Source organism: Meles meles, chromosome 13, assembly GCF_922984935.1.
Source record: "Meles meles chromosome 13, mMelMel3.1 paternal haplotype, whole genome shotgun sequence".
Taxonomy (NCBI): domain Eukaryota; kingdom Metazoa; phylum Chordata; class Mammalia; order Carnivora; family Mustelidae; genus Meles; species Meles meles.
The window spans coordinates 52,171,437-52,195,989 of record NC_060078.1 but is presented as its reverse complement, the minus strand read 5'-3'; the positions used below and the strand labels follow the sequence as shown (position 1 = coordinate 52,195,989).

General features: G+C 34.3%; 1 protein-coding gene across 5 annotated transcripts in view; it reads right to left on the bottom strand.

Moving 5' to 3' along the window:
* HECTD2 (HECT domain E3 ubiquitin protein ligase 2) overlaps positions 1–24,553 on the bottom strand; it is a 72,081-nt gene that overhangs the window by 9,120 nt on the left and 38,408 nt on the right. Inside the window, exons 6-16 of one of the 5 annotated variants that reach the window (XM_046027886.1) lie at positions 23,368–23,432; positions 19,034–19,079; positions 17,234–17,343; positions 15,657–15,805; positions 14,751–14,874; positions 12,339–12,435; positions 9,094–9,201; positions 8,122–8,254; positions 7,153–7,241; positions 3,426–3,584; positions 111–185 (exon numbers count right to left, since the gene is read on the bottom strand). In XM_046027886.1, the coding sequence (XP_045883842.1) occupies positions 111–185; positions 3,426–3,584; positions 7,153–7,241; positions 8,122–8,254; positions 9,094–9,201; positions 12,339–12,435; positions 14,751–14,874; positions 15,657–15,805; positions 17,234–17,343; positions 19,034–19,079; positions 23,368–23,432 (1,155 nt within the window). Of the gene's footprint in view, positions 1–110; positions 186–2,480; positions 3,275–3,425; positions 3,594–7,152; positions 7,242–8,121; positions 8,255–9,093; positions 9,202–12,338; positions 12,436–14,750; positions 14,875–15,656; positions 15,806–17,233; positions 17,344–19,033; positions 19,080–23,367; positions 23,433–24,553 lie in introns of those variants that run through there. The other 4 variants (XM_046027887.1, XM_046027888.1, XR_006821315.1 and 1 more) reach the window with 4 other exon arrangements.

The following is a 24,553-nucleotide window of genomic DNA, read 5'->3' as shown; positions in this document are numbered from 1 at the left end:
CAGATTAATCCTTGTTCATCTGTTCTAATGATAGGGTGTTGACTAACAAGTGGCATTTTTCGCATATGAAATACATGGTTAACAGAAAGGTATTTGCCCTGAACAGGTACCTGGAACGTTGAGTAGAAATCTTCTTCAACATTGCCTTCATAGGATAGGAGTTCACTTAACCCATGGGCCAACTCCTGTAAAAAGATATTCGTTACCTGTGTTTTTAATCAAATACTACTACCTAAAATAGTTGAGCAGATCTACCATGGTGAACTCACATGTGAAATAGAGTAGATACGCTCTTTCAGATTTTGAACTAAAGATAATATTTGGGATATATTTTTCCAGGGCACAAAATGTTTGTTAATGATTTCTACCATGTGAAAGGCTTGAAAAACTCACTGGGAAAAGTCATGTTAAGAGGAAAACATCCAGTTCAAAAGAGAGAGGCATAACTCTGGGATCTGTTCTGATGCAGCAAGAGAAGAGCATAGTCTCCATCATAATTACTGCTATCAGCATTATTATTTATGAATTCATAGTATTTCTCAATGTATATTCTTCAAAAATATGTTGTCTTAGGATTCATCTTTTAAGTATAAAAACACACAGTTCATACATGTTAAGTGGTTTCTACAATTCAGTTACAGTGCCCGTTTCTCTCCCCCAAAAGTTGGGAACAGTGGAAGAAGTATTTTCCTATAACTCATGTTATCCATGAACAAAGATTTACAAACAGAAAAATTGACCCAATATTTAAAAATATTTTTCAGGTTTTATGAAAAATATTAAAGTTTTAATTTATTTTAAATTAGTAGAGGAAAAAGTAAAGAGCATAGAATGTTATATACTTACATACTTAAAAACATAATAAATTTTTTGTTCTGTTAAAACCAGAAATTTTTATATAAATTTAGGCTGGCACAGTTGGCATAATTCTTCAATTATTAATAAAAATCATGAGCGCTGGAAATTATAATTGGGAGTTTGCAGTTTTTAAGAATGCCACAGACTAGCAGGTGAACCCAGGGGAACAGACTTACCATCATCTTTCGGAGATGAAATTTTTAAAGACAAAATACAAAGTCAATAGGTTATGAAGTTATATATTCAGATTTGTTTTTATTTGGGGCTATAGGCCCTTTATTTCCAGACTTTGTATTTTCAAGCCCCTATTTTTGTTGAGGTTTTTTTTGTTTACCTATACTGTCAATCTTAGACTCTTAACCATAATATGCTAGTTCTAAAATACTATTAACCACCCATATAAACTTTTTATGATTTTATAAACCTATAATTAAAGAGTGTGTGAATATACTGAATACAGTTTTTACACAGCATTTGAGTACTCTGCCTGGTCTTATTTAATACAATATATCTGGGAGTGACTTAAACAGAAGAGATATAGCATAGTCGCTGCTTCAAGGATATGCTCAAGGCTCCTCTGTTCTCATCTAAAACCCTCAAGTGTAATTTTCACAAAGCTGTGGTTGGGAAGATATCTTATTGTTGCCACAGGACAATCCCAGTGGTTTGTCTCAGGAAACAGTGGAATATTACTGTATTTATTTGCATCACACTATAGGAATCTTGATTCATTACTAAAGGGCCAACATAAGAATATGAAATTAACACAGTGAAATCTTCAGCTCCATAATATAAAACAATATTTCAGTGTAGTCATTCATAAAATATCCATTATTAACTAAAAAAAAAAAAAGCTGGCTCTAAATGAGCCAAATTTGAATAGTTTTAATCATAAAATTAGGCAATTTATTGGCAAAAACTGGTAATAAAATTAGAAAATTGGTAAAAAATTTGACAGAAATTTAATATATGCAATTGAAAAATTACAAAAATCTAAAAGGAGATGGTAACTCAGAGACTAGTGTATTCCTTACATTTTACACGTAAGAAAATTAAGTGAATAATCCGGAGTCATAGCTAGTATGTTGCAGATATAAGACTATAGAAAAGAGAACTTTGTCAGTTTTTTTAAGATTTTATTTATTTATTTATTTGAGATAGAGAGTGAGAGCATGAACTGGGGGCAGTGAGAAAGGGAGAAGCAGTTTCCCCACTGAGAAGGGAGCCTGACTGCAGGGCGATTCCAGGATCTGGAATTGTGACGACCGATGCTTAACAGACTGAGCCACCCTGGCACCCTGAACTTTCAGTTTCTTAATCAGAGCCTGCTCTATTAACTTCTGCACTCTCATATCATACTATTTTTTTAAACTATTAAAGCATTTTTGTTTTGTTTTTTTTGAGAGTGTGCATGCTCCAGCAGCGGGGGGGTGGGGGGGTGGGGGGAAGTGGGGTGGGGTTGGTGGTGCAGGCAGAGGGAGAGAGAGAATCTTAAGCTGGTTCCACACCCAGCACAGAGCCCCACTTGGGGCTCAATCCCATGACCCTGAGATCATGACCTGAGCCAAAATTAAGGGCCAGATGCCCAACTGACTGAGCCACCCAGGCACCCCACTATTAAGTCTTAAAAAATGTAGATTTATAAAATTAAAAAAAAATGTAGATTTATGCCCTTAATTGAAAATATCCTAAACCAACTTCCAAAATGTGTCTGATATCAAACCTCTGGGGAGTATGAAGAAGAGTTTTCTAACCAAACATGTTCTGGAGAGATTTCTTAACTCGACAGGAAGTCACCAACCATACACCAAACTCACTGCATCATTAAAACACAGGGATATTTAGGTAGGAATACTTAGAAACAGAGATTCTCCCCATCTAGGCTATTTGCTAAAGATATCACCGAGAATTTCTGCTGACCAACAGTTATCAAACTGAACTGTAAAAAACATTATTTTAGGGGACTGTCAGAAGAATATGTATAGAATCCACTCCTCTACTAAATTTTAATCTTTGATTATATTTGATGATGAGAAATCTAATTTCTGAGGGGAAGAATGTTATAAGAGACAGTACCACGAAATTCATTTGTTGCATTTATTTTAGAGATTTTTTTGCAGACACTGTTAGTGATACTGCACAGTATCATCTTAATAAGAATCCACAGACATAATCAATTACTAAGGGCGTTATTATCTCATTTAATTGCCTCATATGTAAGTTTTGCTATCCCATTGATCACATAAGGAAACTAGAGCTCAAAAAAGGTTAAATAACTTAGCCAAGTTCACAGAGCAAGTAAGTGGCAGAGCCTGGATTCTTATCTGTTTCTCTCTCCTTCAAAGTCTGTTCTGCTGTGTTGTAAGAGCTTAGGAGGGCAGCAAAGTGTCATATCTCTTTGTGAGGACGAAGAAAGCTAGATGAAAAAGGAGATGGGTTACATAGATAGAGAGAAACTATACTTAAAAATAAGAACAGCATTAGGCAGAGAAAGACTTCAGGTGGAAGAGAGATGATTTATCATAAGGAGTAAGCATTAAGGAGTAAGCGAATAACGTTATACTTACAGGCATAATTTGACACAAGTCGTCAGTGGTCACACTGCAGATGCCTACTGGTATATTTTGATCACTAGGAATGATGGGAGGGCTCAATAATTTCTTGTAACAGCAGGGGGGGAAACGAATATCCAAGGTAATGCTGTTATAAACAGCTAGTCCCATAAGCTATGCATACTGAATGTTAAGCATTAACATAAAATCCATGACAACAAATGAGTTTTGAATTATGCATCAGTCTATTTCTTGCATACTTCTTTCAGATCTAACACAGACTTGAATTAATCCCACATACTTCCTTTTATCTTCCCTTTATTTTACACAATGTAATTCCTTGATTACCAAGAGTCATGTGAAAAGTGGGGGGAGGTTGGTTGATAGTATTTGATGATTTCTCCAGAAAATTTCATCTAAGATCACAGCAGACAGCAATTTCAAACATTTCATAAATTATATGACATACAAGAAAACATCTTCTAAATTTATTCTAAGTTTAAATGATGGTGATTTTGTAAGTAGTAGAAGCAATTTATTCAGAACTCAATGCAGAACACACTCCTAATTTTCATGATCATTTTAACTATTTTAAAACTAAATACAGACTATATAAAGAGAGCTGAACTGAATAAACATACGGACATGGACACGCACACACACACATGCTATTGATAGGCTACCATGACAATTTCTTACGGAAATACTTGAAAGGCCTTTATTACTTGGAGTGTACACAAAGTGTTCAGGTTAAAAGCTATAGATGTTGTCTATATAAACCCTGCCCAATTATATTTTATTTATTACGTATATGGCAGAATGTAAGTCATCCATTTGCTGAAAGAGGGGTTTTAAATGTCTTATTTCAGCTTTGAAATAAAGATTATTATATCAAGTTATTAAGGAAGTCATTAAGTTTATAGGCTCAAAAGGAAATCTAAACATATGGGCTGGATAAATTACTGAAAATTATTTTAAAAAACTGGAAGACAATGAGTATTTCAATTTGCCAAGGCAGAATGAAAGTTAATAGTAACTTAAGGAATAAATAGATATATTATTTTATAGGTAACTATATCAATAGAGACTGAGTAGTGTATTAAGGGAAAGATACCGAAGAGGAGATCTAATATGCTTCCATACTTGTGATAATAGCTACAATGACAGTGACCATAATACTATGATGGTTACCATTTATGATCATCTACCACAATGATAAGTTCTAAGCATTTCTCATTAAAATTTAAAAAAAATTATAACTCTAAAGGCAGGTTTTTTGCAGATGAGGAAGCAAGCCCATAAGATTTGCCACAGGGCAGTTTTATATGCAGACTACAAGGTTCCATTTCACACTAAGTCAGCCCGTGCTGGCTGAAGCAAGGACGAGACCGAGGATGGGGCAATTCTGCTGGACCACTGAGGCATCAGGTGGTACAAACAGGGTAGATTTTGAAAACCTTCTTTCAATCCCCCTTTTGGTAAAAGCAACTCTAGTTTTAAAAAATTGTTATATTATGGCTCTTCACGCAATCTTCAAAACATTTTATAATTATTATTACAGGTTTCACCATAACATTTCTTGTAAACTCCAAAGTCTTACTATATTTAAAACTGAAGTATTAGGAATGCAATGCTGGCAGAACTCCTAGAACAACAAATCTTTGGTCCTGAAACTGAAAATATATACAGACCTAACTATATTTTCTCAATAGAGAATGCACATTCTCAGTTTTTATTTCTCACTTTTGATAGATCTATCACCTACTTACATGATCATAATCCACTACCATATCCTATTTTTCCTGTGAATTATCATGATTTTTTAGCGTCAATCTCACTTTCTATAGTTTTTTTGGTGAGTGTGCATGTGAGATAAATACACATAATAATGAAATAGTAGTTATAATCAGTTAATTTTAGTTTAATTAATTAACTTGAAATATGCAACATATGTAAATATGCTGAATGTGCTCACTCTTTTGGGTAATCCTTGAATAGGAACTAACGACTACCGCAAAGGAGGCCAATTAGTAAACTTTTGATTTTATGGATAACACCATTCTAAAAATGTGATTTAAGCTAAGTAAGATTTAATACTGCATTATAAATATTAGAAAGTCAAAATAACCATCCAAATCTAAGCTGTGATAAGAATGTAAAGTATGACAAACATGTATCAGGGAATTCAAATAGCTCAAAGGGTAGTGAGAAGTATTGGTGACTCAGGCCTTCAATGAAACTGAAACATTCAACAAATGATTCCTGTAGATAACACTATAAAAACAGACGTTTAAGAATTGATGAGCACTCCAAATTATGGAACTTGGTGCCTTGGACCTTTGGACATGACGACATACGTATAATTTCAAATTAGGTTTACCATCTTAATGTGCTGTTTTCTCCCTGCTAACTTTTCTTCTATCCACTTTCTCAATTTTACTATACCTTCCTCAAGATTTATTCCAACAAATGCAGCTGAACATTCCAAGCCCTCTCTAAGATCACTCCTGATTCCTTTGCTGAAGATGTCCTCTGTAACTCCCAGGATGCCGTCTGTTTTAATCAAGGGGCCTGCACACTCCTTTGTACCATGTCCAGGACAATGCAGCCTGGCCTGGTTTCTAGCCATTCTCCCAGTCTGTGTCCTACTCTCTCTAGCCTTGTGCTAATCAGATAGAATGGTTCCATTTTTAAACCTCTACCTTTTCTGGGAAGAATACACTGACTCTTTTCCTTCTCAGAACTCCTTAGCATTTAATGTCAGGGTCATGAGTCTCTGGGAACTGGGGACCTTGAATTGGTGGTCATCAGCCCAGCTAGATAGTAAACTTTTTTTTTTTCCAAAGATTTTTAAAATTTATTTGACACAGAGAGAGAGAGATCACAAGTAGGCAGAGAGGCAGGCGGGGTGGGGGTGGGGAGCAGGCTCCCCACCGAGCAGAGAGCCTGATGTGGGGCTAAATCCCAGGACCCTGAGATCATGACCTGAGCTGAAGGCAGAGGCTTAACCCACTGAGCCACCCAGGCGCCCCCTAGATGGGTAAACTTCTTAAAGCTGGATATTTTCCCCTCCTTTAACTTAGGTATCTCCAGTGCATGCTCACTTATTTACTATTCTCTCCTTTCTTCCACAATTGTATTTCTTAGAATTAAAAAAGTTAATGTGGCAGTTATCTTTTCCAATCTCCTACCCAGTGCAGGAATGTACTCTCTACTACAACCTGATAGGAATCAGAGGATGGCACAAGGATTTGTATAATTTTAAAAATACCATACAATAATGCCATATACTTTAAATATCCCCATTCCATTCAGTTTTTAAGTTTTATGGAAGTTTCCAGATTCAAGGGCATTTTAAAGGCCTAGATTTAATTTCCACAATTTCAATTTATTAAACTAAGCAAAACAAGCACAAAGTAAAAGAACAGAAAAATAGTTCATTACAAATGGAAAACATACTTTAATTTTAAAAATGTCCTAATTTTCTGAGAACTCAGATAACATGTGAAATAAGAAATAACTTTATATTGAGATATTTTCAGAGAAAAAAAATTTATATTTCCTTTTAATTGAGTCTGGTGACATCATATAGCTGCGATACTGTAAATAGTTGAAAATCTATAAGTAAATTTGACAAGATTGTTAAATCTGAATAAAAGGATGTGAACAGCTTTCCAAAATTCAGATAAAATTCAAAATCGCTAGTGTACTAGTACCTCCTAGTGGAACGTTTAAAGGATACAATTCCAACCAATCGGAATTCAGAATAGTTATCACATTTAAAACTGCTAAACCAATGGCAGTGTGAATCCTTGTGATACGTAAACATGCCTGAAAAAAAGAAACATAATTTTACTAACATGACTGATTTAAAAAATCAAAGTACTAAAAATGTAGATACCATCTCCTCTATTAGAAATAAGATATTTTAGCCATAGTTCCATTACAAACCATCTTTCATGTTAAAATATATAAAATATATGCACAATGATGTGTAAGAGCATTTTACTATTTATTGGCATTCTGAACCAATGGTATAAATGGGTTAAAAAGAGAAAACTAAATCAGTTGATTTTCTTTCATAAAAATGATAGTTTTATAAATTATGATCAAAATTAATTTTAGTTTATTCATGTCATCTCTATTTTCCATTGCCAGAAAGAGGTTATATATACACATATACAAAATAAAGAGTAAGAAAAATACTTAAAACTCACTTTGAAGAAAAATCTTTTATAGACACTAAGGATTAGACACTAAGGATTATATAGGTATTTTCTCTAATAAGATAAAATTTCAAAGCTTACTTTTGTCTTAAAAATTAATGATTCTTATTTATTAAAATGGCTCAAAATCTAATGAAAGAGGCTTCAGTATTCGTGCAGAGCAAGATACAGTCTTGTTTTTAAATTCTGCACGTTCTTTATTTCAATGACAAATTTTCATGCATTTGGTTTATTCAGGAAAGATGGGGATGCAGTCTTGCAAATATATACATTCAGTCTTTATTGTGTAGGATTCCCAATAAGATAATGAACATTTCAATCATCAGTCTGCTCACATTTAAAAATGTAAATAACCATCCTTAAATTATTCAACATTTATGGTTGACAAAAAAAATCTATAAACTCATATGGCTGGTTAAAAATAACAGTGCCTACTTAATCTAACAATTATGAAGAAACACTGTTCATAAAAATTGAATACTCACCATAATCTGGATGAAAAATCTGGCGAATTAGAAGAAGGAACCATTCTTTAGTCAAGCCACCCATGTCCAAACCAGCTTCTCCCACAAATGTAACTTTCAGCTTCTTTTTTAAGTCTGCTCTTTTCCGGGTTAACTATTTGAAAATTTATATGGTAGAGATGAACAAAGGGCAGTAAGAAGGAAATTAACTTTTTCAATTCTGGGAAATGCATTAGGCAATCTTTATTTTTATTTACAATGTCACAAAACTCACTCCATCTGTTCATCCAATAATTTTTCAGTTACTACGTGAATTAAGCATTATTATGTTTGTTGTAGAGATCAAGAGAAAGCATTAGAGGGTCAAGAACCTTGCCCAAAGTTATTGTCTCCTGGTATCACATTGCCTCCAAGATTTTAATTTAGCAGTTTATATCATAAAATACTTAATTTCCTTTCCTTTAATTTTCATTCCTGATTTTAAAAATGACATAATGAAATTAGCCATTATCTTATAATAGCCACAAGAAGATCTGGCTGAAGCACTGCACCTACATGAAGCTCCGTACAACCAAAGTATGTTTGGGCCTGAGTACACTCAACATCTCCTGGAGGTCAGACCTCTAAGTTTAAAGATGAGTAATCTCAGGCCTGGAGAAGTTAAAGTGACTCATTACACACCCAACAAGTGACAAAGGTGGGTCCAGAGTCTAAGTTACATATTCAGAAACACAAAAATGCTCACTTAAGTGTTCTACATAAAATCTTTTTCTGCGAGTTAACAACAAACCATTAATAAGTGTAAGTAATGAACATAAGGCTTAATTGTGAATACACATCTGATTTTAACAATGGTATCAGAGTATAAGGAATTACACTTACTTACATACAAAAATGAAAAACAGATTACCAAGACTTTAGTAATAGACCACATTGTAGCATTTATTTAAAGCTTTAATCAATTAGTCCTATTTTGGAATAAATGATCTATACCTCATCAAGCGAATCACTAACCAGATGTGTCCGTCTTACTTTCATATTTAGAAATAACATGTTCATATCAGGTCTCTGTCTTCGAGATACTTTATCCACCAGACTTTGCTATTTAAAAAAGAAAGCAAACATTTTTACTTTTACTTATATTTATACTCACTTTTGCTTTTAATTTAATTTCAATTAAAACATTTAAGCACTATAATAAAAATCATTTATATCCTTCTCTATACCATCTCTCATATAAATATTTTCATACACTCAATTATGCAAATTACCATCATTATATACTTATTATATGTATCTTTTCATTTTGAAACAATGGTAACGAAAGGGGGTCCAAAATGGAGGACCAAAAATAATTCACCTTCCAAAGTAAAGAAACGAGTTTCCAGATGACTCATTGCTCAAATAGCAAGGTTTTTTGTTTAATAAGTATAAACATAAAGTGGGAACACTTGAAATGAGGTATATACTACTTATGATAAACCTGGCTTAAGCTTTTTAGATACTGCATTTACTGGAAAAGCACAGTCTACTTTTAGAAATTAATTTGTCAACATTTAGAAATATTAACAATGTGCATACCCTTTGTCTCAATAATTCCACTTCTGGGAATTCTAAACACAAAAAATATACAGTGAGATGTTCATCACAGCACTAGCTATAAAAGCAAAACTTGAGAAATATATCATATACGTATCTAATGGAATATAATATAACTATTAAAATGGATGGTTGTAATTATGTAAATAATATGGAAAGTATTTAAGAAAGGTACAAGTGAAAAAAGCAGGGAACAAAAGTATATATATAAAACTGTTTCAATTCTGTTGCCTAGAGAAGAAATATCAAAAGAAAATTTACTAAAATATTAACAGTTTGGGTATGTAATGTTTGGGTAATAGAAATGTCTGGGTAATGGAAATGTGGGTAATTTAAAAAATCTATGGTTTTTTCAAAATATAAGTAATGAGTATATAAAAAACATATTAAAAACACCTATTAGAAATATATAAGTATCATAGGAAGTCTACATGCTTGTATAATTTATTCCAACTTAGATAATTTAACTAAATAATTTTTATCAGACTACTTCATCTTCTTTGGTAGCAAAGAAAAATTACTGCAGACTAGATATGACATTTCAGACATTTTAAATAATGCAGCAAAGGACTTAACTAAATAAATTTTTAATACTACAAATCTGTATAAGGCTATGTCCATGATTTTGTAGATTACTACAATAAAACACTCTAATTCAGAGCACTTCACTTCTCTAATTTCCAGTTCTAAAGGCTTTTGATAGTTTCGCACTTTTTTCCCCCTTCTTCTTTGGGTCCTCCCTCTGATACTGGGACTGCTTTATATTCCTATGTCATGGACTTACTGCCCTAACCTTATTTCCTACGTTGTACTCATACTCTAACTCCTGGAAAGCCACCACACTGGAAATACCCAGCAAACAAATTTATACTAAGATGCTAATGGTAGCCAAGGCTTAGTGGCTACTCCTCTCATCAGGAATATTTCATAGAAAATGCTTGGAATGAATGAAATAATCGCTAAAATGTAGAATTTAGATACAGTCTGATGAGGAAGTTTTTAGGTTGGGGAATCTCTTTCGCAGCTTCAGATACCATATAAACTCTTGTTTACATTAACTACCTGTAAGGCTGTCTGTCCCTTTGTCAAAATAATCACCAGCCATTAATTCCAAGTGCTGTGGCAGTTTACAACTTAAAATGTTGGGCAACAAGCAGAAGAACAGATAATGGCACTTAACTCTTCAGTCTCTACTCATTTGTGTCCATGCTCTGTGGAAGACAGCCTGTGACAGAGTCTACAGCTGCCACTCTCCTTTTAATTAGAAGAAAATTTCATTAAAGAAGATATTTGCTGTTTTAAGTGTGAGTGACATGGCAGAAAACTGCTCAGGGGAACTGAGATAAACTTCTAGCTCTTCAGATTTTTTCTTTTTTTTTTTTTACAAATATAAAAAAGTTATAGCCCAAAGTAAAGAAGTTCTAAAAAGGCACATGAAATTGCACAAGTGCAGCTAAGAGAAACTGCCAAAATGCCAATATAGACTAATCTTTGAGCCAATATCTACCCGAGATTAAGTAGTAATTCTGATGCCAAATATACCTGTTTAAATTTACTTTTCAGGGGGGTAGAGTGGCTTTGGAACTCCCTTGGTACACACAGGCAATAACGTTTCTTCTAATATTCTCATAGTCAGTGTAAGCTGACTCTGGGATGTCACCAGTCACTCAAATCTTTTGTCCTGCTCTGTGATAGAAAAAAATACTCACCTTCTGGGAACTGAATTACTGAAGAATAAACTTTTCTTATTTTTTAAAGCATTTTAAAGTATCATAATTTATACTTTAGGAATGTTTTTATATTCTTGGATAAGACCTGGAAATCATTTCTTTTTACTCTGAGGATCTCTTTAAGATTACGGACAACCTTCCCTCTTTAAAATAGTGAGTGTCCCAAAAGCAGATACTCAAAATATATGAGCATTGAAATGTATAGTCTAGCCCTCTAATAAAAGAAAAACTGCTCACTCAGTCTGTATTTCTTTAAAAACATACCTAACTTTACTGAGCTGTGCTGAGACACAAGGGCTGGTGGGCAGAGAAGGGGGATAAAGACAGGTCCAGAGATAAACTTCCTCCTGCTACATGGTCTGCCTACAGCCACTCAGACTCCTAACCCCAGTTTCTGTAGGTCTCCATGCCTTTTGGTTTCCTAAGAATCCATAAAACATCTTTCACTTCTTTGGGACATATTTCTGTTTCCCAAGGTTGTACATATCCTCTAATTTTTGGGTTTTTCCTATTTGATTTTCTTAAAACCTAGAACACGCTGCTGTGGTTGGAGTGGTGTACTCTTAAGGACACCACTTGCCCTCACTGCAGTCTTCCCCAGCGCTCTGCCGGCTACCATGGAGTTCGAATATGGGATCCACAGAATGATGTCCGACAGGTTCCCAGTACTTTGGTCTGTGAGAGGTATTTCATCTTCCTGCTCTATTTATAAAATGAGAACCTGATGAGGGGTTACCTCTTTCCTATATCGTGAATAGGTTTAAGCACTTTTGGAGGGAGTTATAAAATGAATTTTACTTTTAACATTTCCTGATTATGCTAGAACAATTCACAAGACATTTGATTTATTTATTAAATTATTTACTGTATTGATTATAGTCAGCATAAATGTTTTTGTAGCTGGCTTACCCTTGCGATGCTTATCATCTGTTGTTCTGAGTCTCTTTGAATAATGATTTTTTTTGCAGCTATAGAAATAACGAATGGGTACTGACAGAAGGAAAACCTGCTCAACAAGTGAAAACAGAAAAAGCAAAATGGTGTATTTTTAGCAAAATTATACTAAGGGAATATCTAAGGTATCCCTCCTAACAATATAAAACATCACTTTTGTATTGTGTTTTACCATTTACAAAATGATTTTATGTGCATCATTTCTTTTAATCCCCACAGCCTTGTGAAGTCTGTATCATTACTAGACGTGCTGTGTGTTCATTCTCTAATCTACATCTAACATTTGGAGATGTACTAACCACTTATATGGTTCACACAAATCATTTCAGTTTATGTACAGTCACCTATAGATCATTACCTGTGAGAATATGGCGGACACCAGAACCCAGAGGCAGAAGTGCTCATGAAGGAGGATTAGGACAGAAAGTTCATGCACAGAAGTTACTATAAAAATCCATTATTACATGGATATTTCTCATGTGCAAGCTTCAGAAATAGGAAATCTAGCAATAACTATGGTAGTAAAAAGCAAAATAATAAATTTAAGATCAATAAAATAAAAGTATGTTGCTGCTGGCATTGTATTTAATGGTTAGTAGTATGAAATGGTATGTATTTGTAAAGACAGGACATTATGATCAAAGATCAAGAAAATAACTTTCTCCCTTCAGAGCTGATCCTGTGGTATATAAAAAAGCCACAAACTACCCAGAGAGAAATGCATTTAGGGGGATCTAGTAGGTAACAGTGACACTTCAGGAGACAGACTCCATCAGAAGTGGCTGCAGTGAATCCATGAGTTACAGCTGGAATCCATGCAAGTGTAGCCAAGTACTAGATGCAAAGAAGGCGTGATGAAGAAAAAGGAGATTGCCCTAGTGCGAACCACAAATAAAACCACTTTCTCCCGAATGCAACTGTTAATAAAAGTTGTTCAGTACTAATGTGTAACAGTTTTGATTTCACTAAATGCTAACTAAAAGCTTGGAAATAAGGTCTATCTATTGTCTATCTATACATCTATCTATATCTATATATATCTTGGTCTTATTTCATATTTTCAAACGGTGCACATAATACTATGTGTGTGACATACTGAAATAAACAGTTGTGGCTGCTCATTACCAGAGGTGACTTGCCCTTGGGCTCCAGGTCCCCCTCTAAGGCCAGGCTGGTTTCCCTTAAACTGAAAGGATCATAGGATCAACAGTCCTCTGAAAGCCCTTCTCAGTACCCAGTGCTGTGGCACAGTGGTTACAAGAGCTCTGTATTAAAAGGTGTCACTGAAATATGCACAGTAACTCTTAGAGTTGTTTTGTGGTTTTGTCTACATTACAATTATATTAAAGTTGGAGAAAGAAGTGTGTTTGTAAAATAAATACTTTCTCAAGAAAATATCCATTGGACAGAACAAAGTCCGAGAAACAATTCTTGTTTAGTTCTGAGTATTCAGATGCGGATGGAGATACGTCCAGAAGGCCTGTCTATGGTTTTGGCCAATTCTGATAAAAAGGATCCCTGGCAGATTGAACCAATTTATAAACTAATCTGGGGTTTTGAGGTTACTTATATCCCTACCATAGCTCTTAAGTCTCCTTTAGAACAGACACACTCTCCAAGGTATCACATAGTCTGGGGATAAATTATGTTTGGGTTAGTCATGCTGGTTTAATCCAAACTGTGAGTGTGGATATAGGTACAGTATATTAAAAAATTTGGTCAAGCTTTTTGAAAACCTATTACACTACTATAATAAATAATTTGAGGTGAAGCCCTTTTGCTATAACTCCCATTCTTTTTATATTGTGTATAAGGGACAGAATGAAGGAGAAAAGGAGAGAACTGTACGTGTGTATATACACGTGTATAATTACTGTTTTAGAACAGGCATTGGCGAACTATGGCCCATGCGACAAATATGGTCTACCACCTGTGTACAGAAAGTTTTCTGGGACAGACACACTTGTTTATTTACATATTGTCTAACGTTGTTTCTGTGTTACAGTGGTATACCCGAGTTCATATAGTCCAAAGAGGCAAAAATATTTACCATCTAGTACTTTACGGAGAAAGTTTGTGACCCCTGTACTGGATGGTAGCATATAGAAGAAGATATAAGAAACTTGCACACTAAGATAGAAATTTTCCCTTCTAAAAAAGATGTTGTTAAACTAAAACCAAATTAACATGTACATAAATTCAAAATGTAAGAAAAAGAAAATGTTTTAAGAAATATAATGATGTTTCAAAGCTGGCTATCTAAACTATAAGTTTATATACAAAGTTATGTGCATACTTAAACATCCACTCATTCTTTTGAATAGTATTTCATTTAGGTAAGTAATCAAAATGAGCTTCTAATTGTACCTGTGAGAGTTTCCAAAGCTCTGCCAGGTGTGGTATTCTTCCATGAGATCAATGTGATCCAATGTTGAATTATAGAAATCAGTATAAGGAATAAGGGGAGGATGAACCAAACTGTTTGCAGTATCTGTAAAGATAAATTCTAACAATGATCTTTTCTAACATGTGCATGATTCATTCTAACAAGAACATTTTAATGCTCACCAGATAGCCTTTATCTAGAAATTCCCATTTTAAGCAACTATAGCTCCAATTTTAAAAAGTAGTTTTATCTATTTATTTTTCTTTTTAAAATTGTGGTTCAGGGGAATGCCTGGGTGACTCAGTAGGTTAAGTGCCTGCCGTCAGCTCAGGTCATGATCTCAGAGTCCTGGGATCTAGCCTGCAACTTGGGCTCTCTGCATAGCGGGGAGCCTGCTTCTCCCTCTGCCCCATCCCCCGCTCATGTTCTTTCTCTCTCTCTCAAATAAATAAAATCTTAAAAAAAAAAGGTGGTTCAGATACAGCCAATCATTTCTTACTTTTATAAAAAACTTGTGGTGGGGATTAGAAGAGTATAGTAAAGGGAATACACAGGTGAGCACCGCCTCACATATTTTCCCATCAGTGTGTTCTCTCCTAGAAGTTCTTGGGAATCAACACAAGTTCCTGCTTTCTTAGGGGTCTCTACTTAGTAGAGGTCACATGCAGAAGATGACCAGAACACAGAATACTGCCCAATAAAATGCATAAAGCGTTTTCATGCTTATATAGCAAATATGAAATTCATTATCAAAACAGGAAATAAATTACAACTCTTCACTTCAAGGAAAGGTTTTAAAATTTAAGAAAGCCTCTACAGTACTCTGAGATCCTTATAGAAATGTCCCTAATATCTAACAAAAGAGAACATAGAGTAATAAAACCTACTAAGTAAAGCCAACACTTTGGATGCTGATGGGATCCACCAGGAACACTTTGTGATAGGTGGAAATTCTTCAGGCTTTGCAGGAAACAGGCGCAAAGAAATAAATTGCAGCAATCTCTCTACCAATTGTTTGAACCTCTTCTGGGATAATCTGGTAAAGATTTTGAAACAATTCCAATCAAATCACATTTTCTATTTTGGCAATATGTTAGATATCAAAGTGTATTCTGTACGCATAAAATTTTAGACTATCCCCCCAAACTCTACTTCTTAAGTTGCCAAATATTTGAAAAGATGCAAAATCTTACCTGGACTATTATTTCTTAAATAAAAACTAAACACCAAAATTACTGTAACATTAGCATTAAGCATTTCATTCTTAAGGCTTTCAATATTCAGTCAATCCTTGTTATATTTAGACTCAGTATTTGCAAACTTGCCTACTTGCTAAAATTTCATTGCAACGCCAAAATCAGTATTAGTGGAGCTTTCAGTCATGGTCATTTGCAGATGTGCATATTCCCAGCTTAGGTCGAACAAAGATATACTCTGCCTTCTTATTTTAGCTCCCATACCATAAATGAGTATTCTTTCCACAGTTTACTTAGTGTCATGTTTTCCACATTTTTGTGCTTTTTTGTTAGTAATTCTGGTGTTTTAAAATGGTTCCCAAAATGTAGTGCTAAAGTTCTGTCTATTGTTCTCAAATACGAGAGGAATGTGAGGTACCTTACAGAGAATAAACTTGTGTCAGATAAAATTGGTTCAAACATTAGTCATAGCGCTGTTGGTCACAAGTTGAAGGCTAATGAATCCACAACTTCTATCAAATAAGATGTCTTTACATATAATGCTTTAAAAATAAGATCATGTATTCATCAGTTGATGGGAATACTCTGACCAGCAGCTCATAGGAGCCTAACCCTGTTATGTCCTAAAGGATCAATGATTCAGTATCTGTTAATTCAGTGTTAGCAGTAACTTTATAGAACATAAATATCATGAATAATGAGAACCGACTGTTATTTAAAATTAATTCTGAAAATATTTTGCCTCTAACATTTTCTCAATCATGGAGAAGAGTCATTGTTTAAGTGAGTATAGCTCTATGAAAAACCAGACTGTATTGTTTTATAAATTGATACTGATAGCTAAGTTATAGTTTATGATGACATTATTAGGTAAGGAAAAGGCACTATGTAAGTAATAGTGAGACTGACTGACAAAAATAGGAAATAAAAAGACAAAAATTGAAACAGTATCTGAGAAAATCCAGTCACCATTTTCAGATAAAAGAAAAACACTGAGAGGCAGGTGATGTGTAATAAGAGAAAGCAGTGGATAGAAACCTCAACAACAGTTTGCACCAGCAAAATGGTTACTTGCATTAAACATAGATTTTTAATTACCCTCTCGGTGGTACTAAAGGATATGTTTATAATTGGCTTTGAAGTACTGTTAATTAGATCATTTCTAGAGACCTGAAAACATTTAAATATAGTTTATTATAAAATCACTAATATCAAACTTGAAACTGTACGATTATACGAGTTCTTATTAATATGATAGAATGATTTACTTTTTAAACCAGTGAACTAGGAAATGATGATCAGCTTCCACTAAGGTAGCTATCTGTCGTAGCAAGTGAGCATAGATGACATACGTAGATGTATTATTAAATTGAGGATTCTGAAAAAGATATTAAAGATAATTGTGTTAAAATTTTGTTAACATGAAAGGAAAGACACTAAGCTTAATGAGCTAAGTGGTAAATTAGGAAAACTAAATTTGAGATTATGAAATACTAGGTGAAAACTTGTAAAACAATAATCTATTTGTTTGTTTAATTAACAGAAACTTTGATTTTTGGCTGTGGTATAGCAGAAAGAGCATGGGCTTTGAAGTTAAGACAGATCTGGGCCAGAGGGCTGATTCTACCACTTAGGCATGTTCCTTAAACTTTGAGTCTCAATTTCCCCATCTCTAAAATAGGAATGATAGTATCTATCTTACTTAAGTAGTAAAAAAGAAAATGTATGTAAGGCTCCTAGCTCCATGGTAATCACTATTATCCAATTAAACAAAAAACCTGTTCTTCCTTGATTAAAGAAAAAAAGAATGCTAGAAAAAGGAAGTAAGAGTTGGTTGTGAAACCTCTGCTACTGTGAAATGAATTAGTGGCATGTCAATTTATAAAACAAAGAACCAGGAAAGAGCCACAACACAGCATCTGACAACTCTCAAATGTCAAAGGGACACCGAAGGAGTGCTTGAAGCCTCTAGTTACATCTCTACAACCGAAACTCTTATCACTATGTGCATTTCAGAGCTTCACAGAAAAAATGAGTATTACAGAAAAATAAACTGAAATTGTGGCAGCTAAGAGAGTACCATGTATTCTTTGAAACTGACTTACTAGCAAGGGAAAATTCAAACCCAGAGAGTGCCTCTGGCAGACAGCCTCACCTGGTGGTGTTCCTGAGACAGTGTCAAGGGCAGAGCTTTTGGCTGACACACAGACTCATTCAAAAAATCTGAATTTCACTTGTCATTTCTCTAGCTTTTACTATCTACATACACTTCCTACCTTTCTTCTCATTTTGCTTTTGTCCTTCCTACCTCTCTACTTTCCGCTCTTGTATCTTTCCACTACCTCTTGTCTACTTGTGTTTTTCCCACTTTTACTTTTTTCCTTTCTTCCCTTTTTATTCCTAATGTGCATATTTCCTTTTATTGGACATAATACTTAACTAAACACTTCATCTTACTTAACATAATGTTTTACCTTTTTTTACAAACACCTTTTGTAAATTGTAAAGACTAATACAAAAGTAATATGCTAGCTATGTAATAACATACTTCTTTGTCAGAAAATAATACAAACTCAGAATTGCTTATCATTTGTCTGGACCTTATTTTTTTGTATCTACGAGTCTATATCTCTTGAGAGGAAAAAGTTCATCACCTTTGCTTTAGCAAACATTAGCAAACACCTTGATTTTTCCCTTAGAATTCTAATGGAAGCATTTATTTAAAATACCTAGAGAAGTTAGAAACCTACTAGTTGGAAAATAAAAGAAAGTTCTGAAGCCCATTAAAGCTAGTTATAAGAGGTTGATTGGATGAAGCAGAAATGCTTCCATTCTGCTTGATCCTGAATACTGCAGCAGAAAGGCAAGAACTACATTAAAATTTTAATCCAAAAGATAATATAGCTTCCCATTGTTTATTTGTTATAACCTTAATGCTCTGGTTACACTATAATCTAAAAACTATCAATAATGTTGCACAAAATAATACTTAGTACTTGATATCATTTCCCTTAACACATGCATGGATGGAGATCTGAATTAGACAACTTCAGCTCTCGCTTTCTTACCTGTAAAAGTATAAAATATGCTCTAAGATCATCTTTTGTTCGTGGACTGTAAAAGAAATATGCATAATTGATTACAGATTAGCATTTAATCTTATAGCAGCTAAAAAAAATGATACACGTTTTTGTGAGAACTGAGCTGGTAAAAGCCAAAAATGAGACTTAACATGTATGATTACTTAGACAGTAACATATTCATAGTATGCTGGAAATATAGGTTCTCCTGTGCTTGCTCTTGGCTGGTTCTGCAGACACCTAAAAGATGAGTTAAGTAGGGGTGCGTGGGTGCCTCACTCAGTTAAGCATGACTCTTGATTTCAGCTCGGGCACAGTCTCAGGCTGTGAGATGGAGCCCTGTGTCAGGCTCCGAACTCAGCATGGGGTCTGCTTGAGATTCTCTCTCTGCCCCTCCCCTCAACTCATGCTCTCACATGATTTCTCTCTCTCAAATAAACAAAATCTTAAAAAAGAAAGGTAAATTAAATAGGCTATAATATTTTATGAGGTAACTATCATGACTAACTCGGGAAAGAGTTAAGAGCCTGATAAATAATCAATAATTTGGGGGCACCTGGGTGGCTCAATGGGTTAAAGCCTCTGCCTTCGGTTCAGGTCATGATCTCAGGGTCCTGGGACTGAGCTCCGCATCGGGGTCTACCTGCTTCCTCCTCTCTCTCTGCCTGCCTCTCTACTTGTAATCTCTGTTTATCAAATAAATAAATAAAATCTTAAAAAAAAATCAACAATTTTAGAGTACTTACATTTTTGTTTTAATAAAGGATAGTTGTATCTCACTTAGAAATACTGACACACTAAAGAAAGAAAATATGCTTGTATTTATCTATTTCTGAAATGATATAGAAATGTCTGCAAATCAAATCAGATGGTAAATGCATCTAGTATGTGTCTAATTAAATTTGAAATTAAATTCATATTTGAATACCTTTGAGAAGTAACTGATTTGTAATTTTTTCCCCATGTAAATCTGGATTTTCACATTGTCAGATTTGATCAAGAGTTTTTGTTATTCCCAAAGCTGATGAGTGTTTCTTTCTCACCCTCTCAGGATCTATTGAATGGACTCTCACAAATACCCTGAAGTAACTTCTTGAATTAATAGTGGTTCACCTATATGATTACCAGATTCAATTCATGATCCTTGACTGGGTCCAAAACCCAAATATTAAAGAACACTTTTGAGACAACTGGGATAATTTAAATTGTGGACTGCATTTTAGAGAGTACTGTAAGAAAAAACATTAAATTTGTTTGGTGTGATACCGTGTTATGGTTATGTAGGAAAAGATTATTAAGAAATATACACTGAAGCAATTCGAGGTTAAGTGTCATGATGTCTTCCATTTACTAAAAGAAATAATTATGCACACACTCACACCCACAGGGGAAAAAAGCAAAAAGCAAATGTGGCATAAAATTAACAACTGGTGAATCTCAGTGAAAGGCATATGAGTTCTCATTAACTTTTCTGTGGCTTGAAATTTTTCAAAATTAAATGCTGGGGAAAAAAAAAGGTTCACCTCCCAGTATCTCCTTATTTCCTTTAAGAAAATAAAATGACCAAATGATTACTTATTTTTCTGTTATAGTTACAAAATAAATCTGAAAACATAAACCACTGCCCCAAATGTACAAAATGACCTTTACAAAGTGTAAAGCTACATAGTCTGAAATATAAATAGATAACATGTGTTAAAATTTGACATTTGTATACACACATATATATAAAAATATTTAGTAACATTTCTTTGTGGAAGAATTATCTTGATTGAATAATGATTTAAACTGTTCAGGTTTAAATCAAATCTAAACTATTTCTGTCTATAATTTCTACATAATTGTCAGACCATTTTCTAAATGGGACTACCGTTATGTTTTAGAAATTATATTTGAAAATACTTTTATTTATTTATTTATTTTCAAGATTTTTTTTATGAGAGAAAGAGATAATGACAGAGAGAGAGAGAGAACAAGCAGGGGGAGAGGCAGAGGGAGAGGGAGAAGAAGGCTCCCCACTGAGCAGAAAACCCAACATGGGGCTCTGTCCCAGGACCCAGAGGTCATGATCTGAGCCAAAGGCAGACACTTAACCATCTGAGCCATCCAGGTGCCCCAATTTGAAAATATTGTAAAACACTCAAGGCAACTCATAAATATTAAAATTCCTGGTGATAGGCGAGCCCTATTTTTTCCATTTTATAGTAATACCATAACAATTTCCAGGTTCCTGTCCCATGCACTACTATTTTAATGTAGCACATAGCTCTGGGCATTGAAGTTGTGGTTGAGATCACAGGCTGTTCGCCAGACTGCTTAGGTTCTAATCGTGACTCAGGCACTTACTGTGCTAACTGAGGCAATTTAACTATTCTGTAAATTAGTTTCCTTCATTGTGAAATGAAAATAATCATATTACATATTTCATAAAATTGTAGTGAAGATTCAATGAGAAATACACAGAAGATTGTTAGAAAGGAGCCTAGCCCCTAATCATAAACAGTCGGTAAACTTTAGATCTCATTGTTGTTATAAAAAAATCCAAAATAAAACAAAACTTTTGGGTAAAGACCACATGCTCCTTTGATAGATAAATCACACTGAATTATCATTTAATCTGTCTCAGGCACACTTCTGAGGAACAGGTTTGGAAAGCGGTTGTAGTGTGCTTATGGGAGGGAACTCAGACCTGGGCCGGGTTAGGCCATTGGGCTTCCTCCTCTCAGGAGCTCTCCCACACTCTAAATCTCTCTTCATTTTCAGTGAAGCACAACAGGTTCAAACAAAATCACACAATTTAAGGAAAATGGAAATTTATTACTGTAATGATAAATTAGGAAAAATACTGTTAAAAATCATATCAAGCTATACAGTATGATTTCAGTTGTTTCAAAAAGATGACCAGAAAAAATAAAGATGGTAAAACATTAACATGTTTACTTTTTTTATAATATTAGCAGTGTCTTTTCTAGTTTTCTGTAATAACCATGAATTTCTTTGAAAATCAGAGCAATGTTATTTAAAAATATGGGGTATGTTTAACATTTAATAATTTTTTTAAAAATTATTTATTTGAGAGAGAGCACACAAGAATGGGAGGTGGGCAGAGGGAGAGAATCTCAAGCAGATCCTCACTGGTATGGAGCCCTGATGTGAGGCTGGATCCCATGACCTGCGCCAAAACCAAGAGTCAGATGCTCAACTGCCAGAGCCACCCAGGTATCCCTTAACATTTAATAATTTTGATATATTTTTTAAATATTTTATTTATTTGACAGAGAGAAATCACAACTAGGCAGAGAGGCAGGCAGAGAGAGAGGAGGAAGCAGGCTCCCCGCGGAGCAGAGAGCCCGATGTGGGGCTCGATCCCAGGACCCTGGGATCATGACCTGAGCCGAAAGCAGAGGCTTTAAGCCACTGAGCCACCCAGGCGCCCCCGATATTATTTTTAAAAGGGGCTTAATATAAACATTTGAATTACAATTTAATGTTATTCCTTTGGCTTTAGTAAAAGCTATTATTTAAGTTATATGCTACTTAAATAATACCAGTTTAGATAATATGGACTTTTCAAGGTATATTGTTGTATTCTGCATATCCAGGGATATTCTAATATTATCAATTACATTGCCCATCATTCCTTATATAATGATTCAAGATTTAGTTCCAGGAAAAAAATATTTCAGTAGCCAAACTTACATTTCCTTCCTTATATTAGAAAGAAGAAAGATTTTGCTCTAGTTACCAAGAAATCCAAAGCTAAATTTAATTTTTTTTTTTTTTAAAGATTTTATTTATTTGACAGAGAGAGAGATCACAAGTAGGCAGAGAGGCAGGCAGAGAGAGAGGAGGAAGCAGGCTCCCTGTGGAGCAGAGAGCCTGATGCGGGGCTCGATCCCAGGACCCTGAGATCATGACCTGAGCCGAAAGCAGCGGCTTAACCCACTGAGCCACCCAGGTGCCCCCAAAGCTAAATTTAACATCCATAGATTTAATTCTAGGTTACTAATGTAACTACCCATCCCATTTTTATAACATACATATATCTGTACATAACAACTTTTATACATCATTTTAAAGGATTCACAGATCCTGTGGGGCCCACATATAGACCCTCCCGAGAAGTCAGAAATCTCATTAAAAAGCTTTGTCATTAAGTGCTTTTTTTTTTTTTTTGCCATGAATAGTTTATAATCTCAGATCTCTGTTTTTAAAACAACTAAGATCTTTTCTGAGAGTAAAATGCATGCATATATATTAAAGATGTATGGGATGTAGAAATTAATATCTATCTTGATTAGCTAAATATTAGTTAAAATTACCCTTTCCATTCTTGTAATAGGCTGTTAATGATTCCCTTCAGTACTGTCTTCTGAATGTCTTGAGGCTATAGGGAAAAGAAAACCATAAAATAGTTAGGATTAGGTACTTAGGTCACTTTTACATGTTAATTATATTTATAGATGTGTTTCAATAGTGAAATCAGACTTGCTGACTGAGGACTGCCACTTATGGTGGTATGATTTTCACATCTGAGAGGGTTAGAGCACTAATGACATAGATTACAATTAAAATGCCCCCGGGATGTGCCGTGCACACAAACCGCACAAACGTATACGGTGGCCCTGTGATGACCACCATCAGTTTTATGTAACTGAAAAAAATTTCCTTTCCCTGGATTGGCAGGATAAAATCATGAACACGAGTCAGGGAGTAGCAGGTTTAACAATATAAAATGACTGCATATATTAAATATATTTACTACTACTGGTAACAAGTTATAATTAGCAGGTAGATCCACAATTCATACTAAGTACAATGAAATTATGTTCAGTAAAAAAATAAGATTTTTTTTCATTACTGGATTTGGAAAAGGTATAAAGTAACATTCCTATATAGTTTAACAATTCAATTACTTAAAAAAAATCTTATTTCCATTTTAGAGAGTTTTCCCCTTATGTTGTAGATTTAATTTTTTAGTATCTATAAAACACTATCATTCCAAGTCAAAAGAGGTGAGACAAATGTCCTAGGAGTGGAACACTTTGGGTCACAGTATATGTATATGCTTAGTATTGGTAAATAATGCCAGCAATTTTCCCAAAGCAGTTGTACTAGTTTATACTTACCTCATTAGGGTATGAAAGTTCCAGTTGCTCCACAATATTGTCAATTCAGTACTTAAAAACTTTTTACTCCTTTTGAACAGATGTGTAATGTTATTTACATTTCTCTCATGACAATTATTATTAGGTACCTTTTCATGTATTTAATAGTAAAGTACCGAGATTAGGAGAAAGACAAAGATATTTGGTATTTCTTCTTTTATTTAAAATTTTACAAGAGGTCCTAGCCTGAGCAATAAGGCAAATACTTACATCTACCCATCCATACATGTAAGATAAAAGGACTGAAGAGGTGAAAAGTCTCATTTTTCACAAATGTCAGGACTGTCTATACAGAAAATCCAAATAAATCTACTGATGCACTATTAGAATTAGTGAGTGA